The sequence below is a fragment of the Pangasianodon hypophthalmus genome, chromosome 1, assembly GCF_027358585.1.
Source record: "Pangasianodon hypophthalmus isolate fPanHyp1 chromosome 1, fPanHyp1.pri, whole genome shotgun sequence".
Classification (NCBI taxonomy): domain Eukaryota; kingdom Metazoa; phylum Chordata; class Actinopteri; order Siluriformes; family Pangasiidae; genus Pangasianodon; species Pangasianodon hypophthalmus.
Window position 1 is genome coordinate 15,332,436 of NC_069710.1, and position 19,034 is coordinate 15,351,469.

The following is a 19,034-nucleotide window of genomic DNA, read 5'->3' on the forward strand; positions in this document are numbered from 1 at the left end:
TTTAAAAAATTTCTTAAGTGAAGTGGAGTTATTTGTTAGTTCAGTAATATTTATGAAACATAAGAATGCCATTAAGTTATTGAATTTATTGGAAATTGTAGGAAAGACCTAATTTTTGGAATACGTTTGTTTGTTTATTTATTTATTTAATGCATGAAAATGTGTGTTTGTATATGCATATGGGTATGCATAATCTCTCTCTCTCTCTCTCTCTCTCTCTCTCTATATATATATATATATATATATATATATATATATATATATATATATGTATGTAACAGTGCGCTCTCAGTGCTGGTCCCAAGCCCGGATAAAATTGGGGACGATTGCGTCAGGAAGGGCATTCAGTGTATATATAAAAAAAAAACTGTGCCAAATCAAAAATACGTGGACCAATGATCCGCTGTGGTGACCCTCTAAATTAACTATCAGCTGTCAACTTTCCCAGTTACTTGAAAATGATCAATTGTCTCAGTTACACAAGTCTATCTAAGTAAGGAGTTTTAAAGAAACAGCATATAAATGGATCAATTTAGACTCTGATAAATGGGATAGTTTAAACTCTCTTTTAAACTTGAGAACATTTACGTCAGCTCGTTGCCTGGGCTACACCTGTAAGTGAAATAAAGAAGGAATAACACACACTTGGCCATGGAACAACTGAGTGGCTAATTGTCCAGTTATTCCTTTCCTTTTCACCCTCTACACTGCAGACTTCAGGTACAACACGGACAGCTGTGTCCTGCTCAAGTTCTCTGACGACTCAGCCATCGTTGGCCTAATCAGTGACGACGATGACGCAGAGTACAGAAGACTGATGCAGGACTGGTGTTGGCCAAATCACCTCCTCATCAACGCGGGAAAGACCAAGGAGATGGTGGTGGATTTCCGCAGACACCGTTCTGCCCCCTCACTGGTGAACATCCAGGGAATGGACATTGAGAGAGTGGACTCTTATAGGTTCCTGGGTGTTCACCTAAACCACAAACTGGACTGGACTCACAACACAGACACACTCTACAGGAAGGGTCAGAGCAGGCTCTACCTCCTGAGGAGACTGCGGTCCTTTGGTGTGCGGGGGGCGCTCCTAAAGACTTTTTATGACTCTGTGGTGGCATCAGCCATCCTGTATGGTATGGTCTGTTGGAGCAGCAGCATCACTGAGAGGGAGAGGAAAAAGCTGGACAAGGTCATCAAGAGGTCCAGCTCTGTCCTGGTCTGTCCTCTGGACACAGTGCGGGAGGTTGGTGACAGACGGGTCCTGACAAAACTGACATCTATGCTGGACCACGAGTCCCACCCCCTGCGGGACGTCCTGTCAGCTATGGAGAGCAGCTTCAGTGACAGACTGCTCCACCCTCAGTGTGTAAAGGAGAGATTTCGTCGGTCTTTCCTTCCTGCTGCTGTAAGACTTTATAATGAACACTGCTGATTTATTTATTTATAAACTCTCATTGCAGTATTTACACTCACATTTATGTGCAATATCAGTGTGCAATATTGTAATGTGCAATACCGTCACACTACTGGCAAGCTACACTATTCTCAACCAATCTGTACTTATGTGTATACACCCCTCTCCTTTTTTATTTTGTGTTAGGACTTTTGTTTTAGCACTATTTAAGCCATTATACTCTTTCTGTACTGTACCCCTGCTGTTGCTAAATGCAATTTCCCCACTGCGGGACAAATAAAGAAATATCTTACTCTTACTCTTACTCTTTTGGTTCCTCAAAATGGGGGGTGGGGTCACAGGTGGACGAGTATATAAAAGGTGTTGTAATTCCTACACCATTTACCCAATTTGGATGTGAAACCCAGCATTTTGAGATCATGTTCATTATTTAATTTCAACTCCAATATACTATGGTAGTGAGCTAAAATAATAAGTTTGTCAATGTCCAAATATTTATGGACCTGACTGTATTATCTGTACTTTTTTTCAAGTCTGATTGATAAAAATCAATTACAAAAAATAATCAAGAATAGCAATAACAAACACAGCACACATACACATTTTAGGAAATAAACACACACTCTTCACCCTGCTGCCGTCTGGTAAACGGTACAGTAGCATTCGGGCCCTCATGACCAGACTGTGCAATAGCTTCTTCCCCCAAGCCATCAGACTCGTCAATCCTCAGAAACTGGACTGAAGGAACACACACACGCATACCAATATACACACACAACTGAGCATCCTCTCTGCAATTTATTTGCAAGTTTTTGGTGATGTCACTGTGGTGCCTCATTTTCTCCCACTTGTTGACGATGGTCTTCACGGTGTTCCATGGTACAGCTAATACATAATAATAATGCTTTATAAGTTCATGCTAATAATGCTTTGTAAGCTCTCTTTGGACCATGGCATCAACAAAGATGTGAAGAAAATCCGACAGAAACAGCTGGTCTCTATTTGGTGTTAATCAGAATTACTTCATTAATGACAGCTGTATGATAATGAGTTTGAATGTGATTGGTTAATTTTGAGCACAGTCACATGACCCATTATAAAAGGGTGTGCACTCTTATACAACCAGGTTATTGTAAATTGTTCTATTCTTTTTTCCCCTAAAATGTTTTAGTAGTTGCTATTTCACATTTAAGTTGGAATAAGATCTGATACGATTTATCATGATTTATTTCATTTTGTACAACACAAAAACCTGCTATTTTTGTATAGACTTTTTATAACCACTGTACAATCACATTACAAAAAAACACACATAAAGAGGTAAAATAGGCATGGAGTCATGAAAAACAAAGTGAACAATTGCAGCCCATTTTACATAAAGCTAAAATACTGGACTGCCACTGAAAGCTACTTCCTTTAGAGATAAGGAGCTTAATTAACTACATAGATTGAATATAATAACCCTTATCCTACAATCAAAAATATGCCAAAAATAAAAAGGAATGAGGGCTTATATATAACATATCGATGAAGCTGTTATTTTTGCATTGCTGTTTAACTATCAAATATCACAATCAGTCTGAGACTGGCACAAAACGACGTTCTTAAAACAGTCTGTGGAGGCGTGGTCAGGCGCCGGTTTGTGAATGGGGGGGCGGAGCTGGAGAAGGTGAATGGTAAGGGTGGCACACCTGAGAAGATTTTTACTAACAAGGGTTCTGTGTTGCAGTGCAGGGGTGGACTTAGCACTAGGCAAATGTAGGCAACAACCTTGGGCCCCCAGAAGCCAAGGGCCCCTAAAAAATGCAAATGATATATTTTTTAAATTATTAATGCTAAATAACAGGCCCCAATCCTATATTTTGACTAGGGCACCCAAATCACTAAATCCACCCCTGTTGCAAAGAGCTGTGGCGAGGATAAAGAGGGGAGAGACGAGAGCCTCGAGAGAGAGCCAAGCTGCACAGAGCCGTGTGTGTGAGTGAGGGTGAATTAAAACTGCTGAAAGCCAAAGTAAAAATTGGAGAATAAAGCAGCTTTTGAGTGGGTGGGCTAAACTAAATTGTGCCTAGCTGCCAATGAGTCTGTGTGTGGTGCTTTGCAATGGGCTGGCATCCCATTCAGTGTGTGTTACCGCTATGTGCCCAGGGTTCTGGGGATAGGCTCCGGATTCACCGTGACCCTGACCAAATTAAAGTGATTACTGAAGATGAATGAATAATAGGCAGGTATGCTAGAAAAAGGGCTACCCAACAACACTACAAAGATAAGCATTCAAGGCCACGGTTAGTCTCTCTGGCAAATTGTCATATTACCTCAGCATGTTCTGGCAGCTTTTCATTTTCCCATGGCTGAAATGGAGAGCATGTGATTGTGGTGTTTTGTTTAATGACTTATCTCATTTCACTCTGATGTCATGGGGCAGCATGCAATGCCACTGGTAACATTCATCATGGGGATTTAAATGGCTGCACTGTGCTGCCATTAATAGTGGATGCAAATGAAGTGAACAATAGGCACTTACTAAGGCGAACAGAAACGGAGAAATTGAGACGTGTTCATTGTCATGGGACTATAAAAGTGAGGACTCAGAATTGGAGCACATGCATACTGTATGTTTACGAAGAACAAATGGGCATACAGATTGGAGCTCGCATTGGGAGTGAATTATTACTGTAATTCATTTATGTGTAGAAGCAGAATCTCTTCCCCACAACTATACAAATGAATAGAGGAGTTTCAGAATTGCTTATTAGAAAACATCATCAGAAGCCTTACTGTGTTGGCTGTGTGGGTGAGTGAGAGACAGGGTGGGCAGCAGGACATGACGATTAGTCTGAATCTTTAGCCATTGATCAGTGTGCACTGCTGCAGGTGCAGACTGTCTGTTACTCAATATGTGACAGGATTATCAAGAGAAAAAAAAGAAAGAAACCATGTGCTTGCAAACCACGTTGCTAAGTATTGTCACTAATATTGGCAGTTCCACAGTCTGTGAGTGTGCCATGCATAAGTTTTTTGGTACACTCACCTCACATGAAGAAATAAAGGTTTCTCTCATAGGCAGTTATAGGCAATGTTCTAGTAGTAAAAGTAAAATTTTTGTTTTGTATATAGTAGATTGACAAAGTACTAACAGAGGACATAATGGCAATAATACCATTATATCATATCATACATATCAGGTGCAAGATTGTCCATACTGTAAAGCTCTTAAAATCAGAGTAACAGGACAGTCTGCACTTATTAGCAGTAAGCACAAATCACTGATGGCCCCTATTAGCCCAGACCAGTGGTTCTCAAAGTGGGGTTTCCCAGGGATTCCTGTAGCATAGCCATGTTTTTTTCTTTCTTTTTCTTAAGATAAACTTTATTGATTCCGAAGAAAGGTTTTGTGCCAACATGCTGAAGACAATACACATAATGAAAACGTAACAATGAATAGGTTTGGTAAGAAAATATAAACGTATAATATAAATGTATAATGAGTAATAAAACAGAGAAATACTGTATGTACATGTGCGAAAACTACTGACATAACAGGAAGCAGCATTTAGGTTATGGAAAATCTTTCCCTGCAGAAAGAGGAGAAGTTGTCTGATTGCCGCTGGGAAAACAGAGCTTGTGCCATTCAGTTTTGCTCTTTGTTGGTCTGATTCTCTTGCAGAAAGTACTGAGAACTGTGTTATGGAATGTGTGAGCAGTTTTGTCCATGATGCTGAGGAGTTTCTGTAGCATCCTCTTCTCAGCCACTTCCTCTAGCAAGTCTAGCTCAATATGGATCCAGCCTTCCTGATCAGCTTGTTGAGCCTTTTGGTGTCTACTGCCCTGACCTTACTGCTCCAGGACACCACTGCATAGATCACCACCCACCATTATCAAAAAATAAAATCATATTTATTACTGAGTTCTTTGTGTATTGAGACAAAACAATTCAGCATGTTATCCAAAGCAAAAATAATGCTTTGGTTATACTACAGAAGCACAGGGGGCTTTTTGATATCAGTAGTGTTTAGTAGTCTTACATTTACAAGTTGTGTCTGAAAGTAAAACTGAACATTGCAAAAATATTCACATTAAACTAAACCAACCACAGAAAACAAGAATATGCAGTTTACTCAGACGTGAAATTGCATACACTCTGCCACAGAATATTATTTCTGAAATAGAATTGGTGCTATGATCCACACATATTTCTTTCATGGTCCACACAAAATGTCATGAACTTAACACTAGTGGTGGCAAGCTGGTGTTAACACTAAGCTAAATGGCATGTTTTATATTGGTAGGAAGCACACTTTCTTTGGTTCCATAGTTTTATTTGTGAATCACATATGAATGAACAAACATAAAGAACAGAAAGAAGGGTGTTTTATGCAATCTCTGCACATCTGTAGACATCTACACATTTCTTCTAGATGGTAAAATAAATAAAAATAAAATACATAAAAATACATCCACCTGTAAACTCAAATCTCTGAAAAGTACACGATTTTCCCTGAACAGTGAGGTCAGTTAAAGGAGCTCTATAGCACTCCAGTGCATTTCATGTAAAGGGATGATTCAGTTTTCTGATCTAAAGGTCACGTGTGTGTGTGTGTGTGTGTGTAGGTGTGGTAGAGCAAAGCGTGAAAAGGCAGGACCACAGAATAAAACAACAAGCAGAGACCTTTCAATTTATTTGCTTTTATTTTAGGCATAGCTAACTCTGATAGTTAACTGATTTTGTCTGAACAAATGGAACATTAATCATTGAGAGTTTAATTTTGGGGTACACCTGTAATTATCTCATCTAAGGTTCATGAGCTGCCAAGCATTCAGCCAAGCGAAAAATGATCAACATGATCCACATTTATGCAAGTACACATATGCTCAAACAGCAAAATGTGCACTCTTTACTGTCTGTTCTCTGATTGTGCAACAGATATAAGTATCAGATTCCCATATGGAGACTTGATATAGAGTTACTCTCTGTAGTTTTGACAAGGTTCATTGCATTTCTATCAAGTTGATGGACTATATATTGATGTTTAATTACTAAATGCAGTACACAGCCACCACAAAAACTGATGACACTGTATTAGCATTACATCCCATGGTGCTTTCTTAAGCTACTCTAAGCAAAACACATCACAGGGTATCATTATAATGCAACAAGGTTATGATAAGTGTGGGATTGAAACTCGAAGAAAATGTAGTGTACGTGAGTATTAATGCTTCTACAAGGAGTTTGTGTGGAACTACAGGATAAATTGGTAAAACACAGCTACACAAAGTGCAAATCTTAATTAAAGTGATGTCAGTATTATTTTGGGAAAGGTAACACTCAGTTCACAGATGACCTACACAGGACATTGCTTTTCTTAGAAGTGGTTTTGTTCTGTTTCTAGTTTCTAGTTGCTTATTTATAGCCAGTAACTTTCAAGGCTATGTATGGTGTAATCAAAAATCACTGTATAGTTAGTGTTAGCTGTAAAGATTTGTATAGTATGTGTATTTTGTTAGCTTTTGCTGCCCTGGTGCTTTGTTATTGTTATGATGTTGTCAGAGTCCATTTTAACTTCATTCTTATTTTAAAAGTTGACAATACCTTGCCTGTATTGTAATTTATATTTTCACAGAGTCAATGTCCATAAATGGCATTTGTTGATGGAACAAGTGGCTTGTCCAGTGAAATCGCCAAGGTTTAAAATTTACATTAAGTTACAACTTCACAGCAACTGCTCAGACTTAAAGAATCCCCAACATCGGCTGCACCCAAACAAGATGGACGGTGTCTGACAATGATTGACTCTACCAGTACAAACACATATCAGCTCCTAGTTGTTGGTGTTTTGGGAGAGGCCGTTCTTTCAGCTCTCTGCGTGAGACACTGAAGCACACCATGCACAACCTAGACTGCTTTACAGAAGCCGAATGCGTATTCGCTGCACATCAGAGGCCATCCATCATGGCCAAAAGGTCATCACCTTTGCTGCTGGAGCTTGGAACTGGCTCGTCTGTCTCAGTGAACTCCCCCATGATCTTTGCCAATTCTGCATTGGCCTGATTGTCCTGAAAAACAGTCAAGATGACCAGTGAGGTTATGAAGAATGTTCTCCTATCTCATTATGTGTTTTTTTTTTCTCTCAGCCAATCTGCTAAATGTGTAATCCTTCAAATAACTGACAAGACTATTATGCTGAGCTCTGTCAAAACATGCCAGGACCATTTGCAATCAGTGATTTCTCTGTACTTTGGTTTGCACTGTAAGGAATACTTTGGGACATGCTGTTACAGGAAAATAATCAAGGATGGGGTGGTGTATTGCAGCCCTATGTGAAGCATATAGCATGTCCTGATGAGTTTTATTCCTCTTATACCACAGCAATTTGCCAACAATACAATCTTTCATTTATTACTGTACAGCACATTGTATTTACAAACATTTAGTTACATTTAGATAGTTTCTCTTACTATTTATGACAGAGCGACTAAATGAGTCATTTCACTCACTAGCCTCTTTTTTCCCTCTTACCTGAAGTTAGTAAGACCAATTAAACCCCTGGCAGCTTGTTATGCTACAGAGAAACAGGAAAGTGGAAAGTCTGCTGCCCAGAAGACTCTCCCATGGCAGAGCACTCACTGACCTTTACAAAGGGCTTTATTTTTTAATGGAGAATTCTTCTATAAATGCTAAATAAACGTCTCCTAACAGAAAGCTCGACCATATCAAACTTTATATGTTTTTCTTTGCTAAATATCAGTGCATCATATTATATATTATGTACATCTGCCATTTGATACTATAGAAACAAGTGCATTAATATAAACCTGTGATTTGAATTATAGCACTACTGTCAGACCTTCTGACCAATCAGATTCAAGAATGTAACAGCACTGTGGTATAAGGAATAGGATAATTAGACACTAAAAGCCACTATAAAAAAACTGTGTCATTATAGACAAATTCCTTCTTACCTTGGTTGCTTGAATATTTATAACTCCGTAAGAGAGCTCTGCTGGTCTTGATATCAAAGCTTCCCTGTGGGAGAAAATTACCACTTTAGTCACTCAAAGAACCATTGATGTTTCAGTGAAATAAAAACTATGGCATTGATTCAACCTGTGTACAACATATGCCCTGTTCTGGTCTGAAGCAATTAGAGGATCAATCAAATAACAACTCACTCTTCCTCCTCATCTGTAGCAAAGAGGTTGATACGGAAACCAGAATCAGTGTTGCTTGGTTTTCGAACCTCCAAACCTCCCATCAGTTTGGCAAGTAGATTCAGCTCTTCTTTTGCCAGTGGGTTTGGTATTGTGTTGACCTTAATAAACATGGGTTTAATGTGCAATAAATGCAAAAATATTTACTATATTTATTAAAAGGTAGCTTATTGCTGGAGAAATGCACATGCTCAGTTATTTAGATGATTACAGATTTGTTTGTATACAGGTATATATTCATTCAAATCACTCACTCCCTTACCTTTGTATGTTGTGAAGAAATTTTGGAGGTTCCAGACATGTGTGTCTCCACTGGGCGACTTACACTGTACCTGTTATGGGAAATTTAACACAATGTTTTAAATACATGTTGGGTTTCGTGCTGACAAATGTGTAGATGTAAAAATGTTTTATAATGTTTTATACCACAGCTCTGTTGAAAGCTCAACTCTGATAGGTTGATTAATTTTCTCTAATAGCATGGCTCATACAGCAGTTCCAGCTGCAATGTGCTCATTCAAATACGACATTGCTTGTATAGTAACAATTAACACAGGAAATTGTGCACCACAATTGTGCGTAATCGATCATATAGTAAAACTTTCTGTGAGAAGATGCTTATTTTGCTCCTGTATCAGCCCTTTTTTCCAACAGTCAGAGGTAAGACTATTTGTTTTGCAAAGATTAATCATGAACGAATAATAAATAATTTGCTGTGTTTTATTTAATACAAACTGCAATCATTGGCGAATTGTTGTGGTATTAGAGGAATATAACACTAGAGGACATGCTGCTGTTGGAAAATAACCAGGGTGGTAACAGTAACTCTGCTTTACACTGGGCTGCAACACACCACCCCTATAGTTTCCTGTAACAGCACGCCCAGTCATGTTTGAGCGATTACTTAAAATATCAGATTTTTATAGAAGGCTTTAGACATGAGGCTACACATTGAAGGGGAAACCCCAGATAACCATACAATTCCCTTTAAGGTTGAGTGGTACAGTGACACTCACATGTTTGTGCCTAGTTTGATAACTCGGTCACCAAACAGCTCAAAAGAACCCTCACGGAGAGCAGCTGTGTAGTTTCCCCCATCACGAAACTGCAACCTCTTCACCTCCTCACCATTACAGCTAAACATTCTGGAAACCAGGGAAAAAATGTGATAAGTGTTTAATAAGCACAACAGGAGGGAAGCATCAGCAGATGATTTCTTACAATCGTCCTCTTTCAATGTCAGACAATGCTGAGGGCTTCATATTTGGATTTCACAGAACATGTTATTAAAATACATTATTTTCCATGAAACAGATACTGAAACAGATGAGATATTTTCCCCTCACATTCCTGTAAGCACTCAAGACCTTTATACAGAGATACCCAAGACATCTTGTTAAATATAGAAATTCTAATGAAACTAAGTTCATTAGAAGTAGTTCTATCAGTTCTAATGAAACTGAGAAGGTTAACTTATAGCTGACAATGAAAGCATAATGACACTAAACAAATCTTTCATGATTTTTCTCTAATTTTCCCTCCCTAACAGTATATTTCTATTTTTCAACTCATTTGCACATTTTATCTACACTTTAACTCACTATATAGCTACTGCAGGAACACTGAACAAAAAGAGATACCGTATAAGTCCTGGAGAGTGTGTGCCATATGGAACAGGTCCTGATGTAGGAAGTACAAAGCGTCCATTGGAGTTTTGCACTTTGTCTTTCAGAAATATGGATACCTATAAAAACAGGCAAATAGAATTTAGTTCATAAAAACTATATATAAACATTATACACCTTATATTTCTAAGACTGATCTCTTGCATGATAGAATTGATAATTAATAATGATCACTTAAGAATGCACTTAGATTGTATGTGTATATATATATATATATATATATATATACACACACACACACACACACACACACACACACATACAGTCAGGTCTGGAAGTATTTGGACAATGACGGAGTTTTTGTGATTTTGCCTTTATATACCACCACAATGGATTTGAAATAAAACAATCAAGATGTGATCGAAGTGTAGACTTTTAGCTTTATTTTAAGAGGTTCCACAAAAATTTGGCATTTACCATTTAAGAATTACAGCCATTTTAAGCAAAGTATCTCCATTTTCAGGGGCTCAAAGGTATTTGGACAATTGACTGACAAAAAGTTAATTGACCAGGTGCGGTCTATTCCCTCGTTACTTCAAGACAAATGAAGCAGATAAAAGGTCTGGAGTTGATATCAGGTATTGTGTTGGCATTTGGCAGCTGTTCGACTGGAGCTACCAATATGAAGTCCAAGGAGATCTCAATGCAAGTGAAGGAGGCCATCATTAGGCTGAAAAAACAACATAAATCTATAAGAGAGATAGCAAAAACCTTAGGTGTGGCCAAATCAACAGTTGGGTACATTCTTAAAAAGAAAAAAAAAGCACTGGTGAGCTCAACAACATCGAAAGGCCTGGAAGACCACGGAAGACAACTAAAGTGGATGATCGCAGAATCCCTTCCTTGGTGAAGAAAAACCCCTTCACAACATCAACAGAAGTCAAGAATACTCTGGAGAAGGTAGTCGCATCATTGTCAAAATCTACAATCAAGAGACGCCTTCATGAATGTAAATGCAGAGGGTTTACAACAAGGTGCAAAACACTGGTAACATTCAAGAACAGGAAAGTCAGATTAGACTTTGCCAGAAAACATCTAAAAAAGCCTCCTATGTTCTGGAATAAGATTCTTTGGACTGATGAAACCAAGATTAACTTGTACCAGAATGATGGGAAGAGTATGGCGAAAAGTAAGGAACAGCTCATGATCCAAAGTATACCACATCATGTGTCAAACATGGTGAAGGCAGTGTTATGGCATGGGCATGTATGGCTGCCAATGGAACGGGCTCACTGGTGTTTATTGATGATGTGACTGCTGACAGACGTAGCAAGATGAATTCTGAGGTGTAAAGGGCTATACTCTCTGCTCACTTTCAGCCAAATGCTACAAAACGGATAGGACGCCGCTTCACAGTGCAGGTGGATAATGACCCTAAACATACTGCGAAAGCAACTCGAGACTTTTTGAAGGCAAAGAAATAGAATATTCTTCAATGGCCAAGTCAGTCGCCTGATCTCAACCCAATAGAGCATGCTTTTCACTTACTGAAGACAAGACTGAAGGCAGAAAGACCCACAAACAAGCAGCAACAGAAGGTGGCTGCAGTGAAGGTCTGGCAAAGCATCTCCAGGGAGGAAACTCAGAATTTGAGTTTTGAGAACATGGGCTCCAGACTTCAGGCAGTCACTGACTGCAAAGGATTTTCATCCAAGTATTAAAATTATGGTTATATTTACAATTATGTCACTTTGTCCAAATACATTTGAGCCCCTGAAAATGGAGGTACTCTGTTGAAAATGGCTGTAATTCCTAAATGGTAAATGCCATATTTTTGTGGAACCTCTTAAAATAAAGCTGAAAGTCTACACTTCGATCACATCTTGATTGTTTTATTTCAAATCCATTGTGGTGGTGTATAAAGGGAAAAAAACTCTGTCATTGTCCAAATACTTTCAGACCTGACAGTACATATATACACATTATATATATATATATATATACACACACACACACATATATATATATATATATATATATATATATATATATATATATATATATATATATATATATATATATATATATATATATAAATTAGAAGGTTGGCTTACTCTTATATGCATATCCTGAAAGAAGATGAGCAATGTTTGTCTAATTAGTTGAAATTCCCCACCAGATAAAGGAGTATATATCTGAAAGGTAGATACAAATGACAAATACATTAAATATTTTACTTTCCAACCCTGATGAATATATCTGGTATATAAAAGATAGTATTTGCTTAAAAATAAAGTAATATAGCTGACCTACCTCTATGAGTTGCCTGTATGTTTCATCCACTTGGCTAAGAATGCTGGGGGTATCCCGCACAAAGTCCTTTATTGCATCCATGTGGTTAAAGGTCACAAGCAGAATATCCTTAGGACGAGGGCATAAAAGGGCTTGATATTTAAATGCCATGGTCATCAAGTCATAAAGCTGGACAAGAGAAAAAAAAAACATAGCAAATATATTAACAGAACAACTCTTAATAGTCAATTTTCATAGATATGAACACACACCAGAGGGAGCCATTTAGCACATAATTAGTAAGTAGAGTATTTGCAGTAAACATTAATAGCACAACATAAACTCTTGCAAAGGTAAATAATTAATAATATAATATAATAAACTGTTTATTATAGTATTATTTAGTTAAAATACAATAGAATCTCAGCACCCACATTTTAAATCTATATCATCATGCCCACATACTTTCTTAGATGAGGGACAGCTAAGTTAAATGAAGTGCTTCAAAGTGTGGCCAATTATAAATATGGGGGCAATATAACAGGCAAACATTTATGCTGATGTCTGAATGTGTGAATAATGTAACTACATTCCTCCCCAATAGATAATACTATCATCAGCTTGAGAACAATAACCAAAGCCGGACAATATGACAATATAATATAAATTATATGATGAATTATATATGAATGATATACTTTTCTGAGATATTGACATTTTTTTAATTACGATTATAAACTCTGAGTGGAAGCAGATGATAGGATATTAAAGGTTTGTACTGAATTTTTCCCAGTACAAACCTCATTTATTAATTCATTTATCTTTAGTAACCGCATTATCTTGGTCAGGGTTGCGGTGGATCAGGTGCCTGTTCCCGGAGCACTAGGATCGGGGCAAGAATATACCCTGTATGAGACCCCAGTCCATTTACACATTTACACTCAATCACACCTAGAAGCAATTTAGCATAGCCAATAAACCTACTAGGATTGTTTTTTTTTTTGAAAGTAGGAAAGTAGTTTTTTTTTTTTTTTTTTTTTTTTTTTAGGAAAACTGGAGAGCCCTGAGAAAACCCATATGAACATACATTGCAAATCCACAAAGACAGTAACCTAAGTTCAAGCTTGAACCGGGGACCTCGAGCTGTGAGGCACTGAAACTACCTGCTGCACAACAGTGCTGCCCACCTTTAAAGCTGTAACTTACCTCCACTTCATTTCATAATTTTTTTTCTAGACGTTCCATAAAAGTATTGAATTCATTTTTTAATAAATGCAACACTGCTGTTTTGCTGACAGTTTCTTATCAAACTTGTGATACATATTGTGTATCATATAAATCTTCAAGTATCCTGATATGATATTTCTGTCATATTGCCCACCCCTACCCATAACATACACTATATGATCAAAGGCTTGTGGAAACTCATAACACTCATCTGTGCTTCATCAACATCCCATTCCTGATTCAGTCCCCAGTTTGCTGCTCTCCACTCTTCTGGGAAGGTTGTCCACTAGATTTTGGAGCGTGGCTGTGGGGATTTGCTCATTCTGCCACAAGGGCATTAGTGAGGTCAGGCACTGATGTTGGGTGAGGAGGCCTGGGGTGCAGTCAGTGTTCCAGTTCATCTTAAAGGTGTTCAGTTGGGCTGAGGTTTGGGCTCTGTGCAGGCACTTCTGCGTCTTCATGGACTCACTTTGTGCACAGGGGCATGGTCATGCTGAAAGATGTTTGGACTATGCCCCTCTGTTTCAGTGAATAAAAATTGCAATTCTACAGCATACAAAGACATCTTGGGTGTGATCGTCAGGTGTCCATAAACTTTTGTTGCCAGTGACCAAACTGTCATTTCCTGACACGAAGACTTGAAGCTTCATTGTCACAATTAACACTAGGTCATTCATCAGTAATTTTATTTGCCCTATCATAGTTTACTACACAGGTCTGTTATTCAAGATGTGATGTTTACTCTTTCAGATGTTATGTATATCTACACAATTTATACCCTGCTACAAGATCGCATGCACCTATGTATGATCAGACAACACTTATGTAGTCTGATTAGACATTATGGTACCCCTGTGTTATTTATGATGTAAACACTTCTTGTATTATTGTGGTTGACCTTTTGTTTTTTTTCCATTGTACGCTGCACTGTGGTCCTGAAGGTACATTAATCTCACCCACTGTGTATGTGTATAAGCTTAGGATGACTCAGACGGACCACAAGCTTGACTTGAACATGATGTTACCTTGTCCATACTGGCTTGGTTAAGCCTCATAATAGAGGCATGGGCAAGTCGATCAAAGACCGTCCTCAAAGCCTTCTTGGAGTACAGCTCTTGTGGCTTGAACAGCTCCTCTAAGAATTTCTTGTTAAACATTGTGGTAATGATGTCATTCATCACTGTCGCAACACAGAACAGAGAAATAGAAGAAACAGAAATAAGAGAAATATTAGATGAAAATACGTTCATGTTAAAGCTGAGTTGGAACCTAAGCAAACAGCATGCCATCTACAAGCAAATAGCTGAAATAGTACATGCCAATGTACGTTCTCGCAGAGATATTTATATTAGATTTCTCTAATCTTTTCCAATGCAATGTTGCTAGGTTATTACACTGCAACATAAAGTACTGTCCAGGATCGTCTGCTATCACTCACTGTAAAAGTTTAATGCAAGTTGACATACTTTATTTCTGCTCTCATACAGCTGATAACAAATAATTTGCCATTACAAAAAAAAAAAAAGCCCCAACTCTACTCAGCATGTTGTTCTGCTTCCTGCAGATGCTACTTTGCTATATAGCCATTAGCAAAGCAAGTGGGGGAAAAACAATATCTCTTTTTCTGTCCTCCTCTATCCATCCTGCTACAGTGGCTACAAAGATTGCAAAAGGACATGTTGAACACTTTGTGAAAGCTATTGCTGGCTACACAGTCACCATAGTGACACCACCCACTCATTTTACCACTTCACGTCTGCATTTTCATCCAGACTGCTTCACATTTCGAATGCATCATGGTTAAAGAAACGCTACTTTCAATTGTAAAACATGAATTCTTGTGAATGTTGTGTTTGTAATTAAGCATGTGCTGATATTAAGCTCTCACATCACAACAACTAACTGGCAAACCAAACAATGCAATATTGTATTTATATTCTTTGGTCATTTGGCCAAAGATGTTTCGAAATACTGACTGTATTTATTGATAAAGCCTGATGTTATTTTAACTTTAAGTGTTCTGCGTTCTGTAACTCAGTGGTTAAAGCATCTGGCTACTCGGCCCTGATTGAAAGGTTGTGAGTTCGAATTCCAGCATCACCCAAGCCCTTAGCCCTCAACTGCTCAGTTGTATCTTCTATCTAATGATCCATCAATATGGATCAATGTATCAATCAAATAACCAATGATCTGATGTATTGATGCAATGCATAAACATCGATGCATGTATAATTTTTAAGATGGACCTCTATTTAAGACACTCTAATTCCAGCCACGTTCCAGACGTAAAGTCCGTCAAAGTTTAAGTTCATCACGGGTCCTTATTTGCATGAAATATGTAGCATTTCATAGTGAGGAAAAAAGCTCAATACATTTTTTAAAATATATTTTGGTTGCATCTGTGATTTAACAGAAATGTTACTGATTGTACGAAATAGACACATCGTTGAATATTGATCGCAGGCCCCTGAATCGATCAAATCGAAATCGCATTGTGGCAGTCATTGAGGTATCGGCAAATATCGAATTGCTGGCTAAAAGAATCAATATTAGATAGTATCGTCATGAAACTTGCGATTTACACCCGTAATTTGTATCTTGTCTCAATAATGAGTTGCATTGAACAAAAGATTCCCTCCAATAAGGTAAATGAGATTATGTTATGCATTAACACATAATTAATGATTAAAAAAAAAACTCCCCAGTTGAAGCAGTTGGTTTCTCTACCTTGGAGCTGGAGTCTGGTGAACATAATTATGTGATTTAGTGGTGCAGTGATCTGATACACGTGTGTTGACTGGCAGGACACAGAACTTTCATGTAAAAATACACATAAACACTAGTGTTAAAGCACATCACCACTGTGTCTCTGCTGTTGATGTTTCAAAGAAGCTTTCTCTAAGAATACTGGTAAAAATATTGCCTACCTGCTTTTCAATGGAAGCGTTAAAGATGATATTTGATAACAATATCGTGGTGAATATCGCGATGTGTTACTGATTACCGACACAAGCCTGTTATAGAAAAGCCAGTTATGTTCAGCTGCTGCTACTTAAACGTTAGACGCTCATTTATAAGCAGGCTACAAGAGCAAATGAAGAAAATAACATTAAAAACGAGGGGGAAACACCAAACAACAGAAGTAAAGACAAACAAAGGTACGCCTTTTGATGTTATTGCTATTTAAACACACACTGAGTCAGCCAGCTCTGTTTACATTCAGCTAGCTGTCGTTACCTTTCTTAGCTTTGTCGGTTGGGATGTTCTGAGCTCGCAGGCGCTGGTCCAAGATGTACAGCATTTCCCCTCCGAGATTAATGAACACAAGAGGCAGCGTTCGCGTCGACATCTTCCCGAGTTTCCTACAAACAACGCTTGCTTACAAGTATCACAAATTAGCCCGTAAATTAGGCAATGTTTAACGCTTTGTCGGTAATAGATAAAGCGCAAGAGAGGATGAGCGAGCGTCTGTGAGCTGCCACTCGGTTGCCAGGTCACGACAAACAAGAACCAATCACAAATCGCCTTACTGATGTGGGCGGTGCTAAAATGCTACTTAGAGGAACATATGGTACGTTCAAGTTATGTCGGAAATATCGTGTTTACGAGTTGAACGCACATGAACGCCACCACAAAGTCGTAATTACGAGTGGGATTTTCATTGAGCTCAGAGTTTCCGAGTTGGTGGTGGTGTATCAGTGAGGAAACATGGTGGCATCAGTGGATGCAGCGTCTGTAGTTGACGCTAAATTAGTTTACATTGAATGGGTATTTACCAGTGACATGTCTATGTCAGGCTTTTTTATTTACAATAAAACAAGCAAATTATCTGCACAAAATACAATAACATCGTACAATTACGATATAATATGTAACGATAAAGTTTACAGGGGCTTCATAAATTGATTAAAAACAAACAAACAAAAGCAAAACACACCTGATGCGCATTCTTTGTTCTTCATTTTCTAAAAGTAGCGTTAAAAACCTTGCTATATTTTTAATTAAGAGAAGGTACACCGCCATCTTGCTCCGACCAAAGTGAACTGAACGTACCTGACGTCATAATTACGACTTCCCAACTAGTAAATAGGAACTTCACAGGAGAACATGATAGGCTAAAGAAAAAGCCGAATCCCGAATAACCAAGCTGTAAGATAATGCACTACATATGGTGTAGAGGCTCAGTCAGCCTTTTGGTCTTCTGTACACCAACTAGTGCACTTGATGTAAAGGATTAAAAAAACGAATGGTGCCAAAATGGCGCAGGAGAGCGGCTAAATGTGTTGTGTGTGGCACCTTGCAAACGGTTTATTTATTTATTTACTTACTTACTTACTTACTTACTTACTGTTATCTTTTAAACCACCAGTTCCCAAAAGCTGAGTTGAAATGGGTGAAGTTGAAGCGGGGAAAGCTAAATTTTGCAGGACCAGGGCTGGGAAGCTGTCCACTAAAACACCAACTGACTTCCTCATGCACTGCAACTGTCACACACTGGTTATACTGCAGGCACTGGCACTTAAGGACTTTAAACATGTCACTTTGCACTCTACATATGCAATAGTATAGGATATTGTATATACTATACTATAATACTGATTCATTCATCTTCAGTAATAGTGTCATCCTGGTCAGAGTTGTGGTGGATTCAGAGACTCACCCAGGAGAGCATGGTATGAGGCAGGAATACACCCTGGATGGGACACCAGTTCATCACAGGGCACTACACACACACACGCACACGCACACACACACACACACACACACACACACACACACACATTCATTCATTCACACCTAGGGGCAACTACTGGCATTTTGGGAGATGGGAGAACCCAGAGAACCCAGAAGAAACCCACGTAGACACAGGAAGAACATTCAGAGAAACACCACACCGTAACTTGAGCTCAGAATTGAAATGGGGATCCTGGAGCTATGAGGAAGCAACACTACCCGCTGTGCAGCCATGCCAGCCCTATACTATAATATACACTATATGGCCAAAAGTCTGTGGTCACCTAACTAACACACCCATATGTAGTTCTTCCCCAAACTGTTGCCACAAAGTTGGAAGCACATAATTGTATAGGATGGCTTTGTATTCTCTAACACTACAATTTCCCTTCACTGGAACTAAGAGGCCCAAACATGTTGCAGCATGACAAAGCCTCTGAGCACAAAGTAAGGTCCGTGAAGACGTGATTTGCCAAGGTTGGAGTGGGCTGCACAGAGCCTTGACCTCAACCCCACTGAACACCTTTGGGATG

The 19,034-nt window shown here is 38.5% G+C and overlaps 1 protein-coding gene across 2 annotated transcripts; it reads right to left on the reverse strand.

The window, feature by feature from the left end:
• Positions 1–5,345: 5,345 nt before the first annotated feature.
• Positions 5,346–17,864, reverse strand: oscp1b (organic solute carrier partner 1b). Of its 2 annotated transcripts, none has more exons than XM_026925948.3 (10): positions 17,705–17,864; positions 14,793–14,947; positions 12,562–12,729; positions 12,363–12,443; positions 10,264–10,367; positions 9,640–9,768; positions 8,886–8,955; positions 8,585–8,724; positions 8,375–8,438; positions 5,346–7,468 (listed from the first exon to the last, which is right to left on the reverse strand). In XM_026925948.3, the coding sequence occupies exons 1-10, from the start codon at positions 17,727–17,729 to the stop codon at positions 7,349–7,351; spliced, it is 1,056 nt and encodes a 351-aa protein (XP_026781749.1). In that variant the 5' UTR covers positions 17,730–17,864; the 3' UTR covers positions 5,346–7,348. The 2 variants fall into 2 exon arrangements, with proteins under 2 accessions (XP_026781749.1, XP_026781748.1); XM_026925947.3 differs by lacking the exon at positions 17,705–17,864 and adding an exon at positions 17,005–17,642 and having other exon boundaries at positions 5,350–7,468.
• Positions 17,865–19,034: the final 1,170 nt, after the last annotated feature.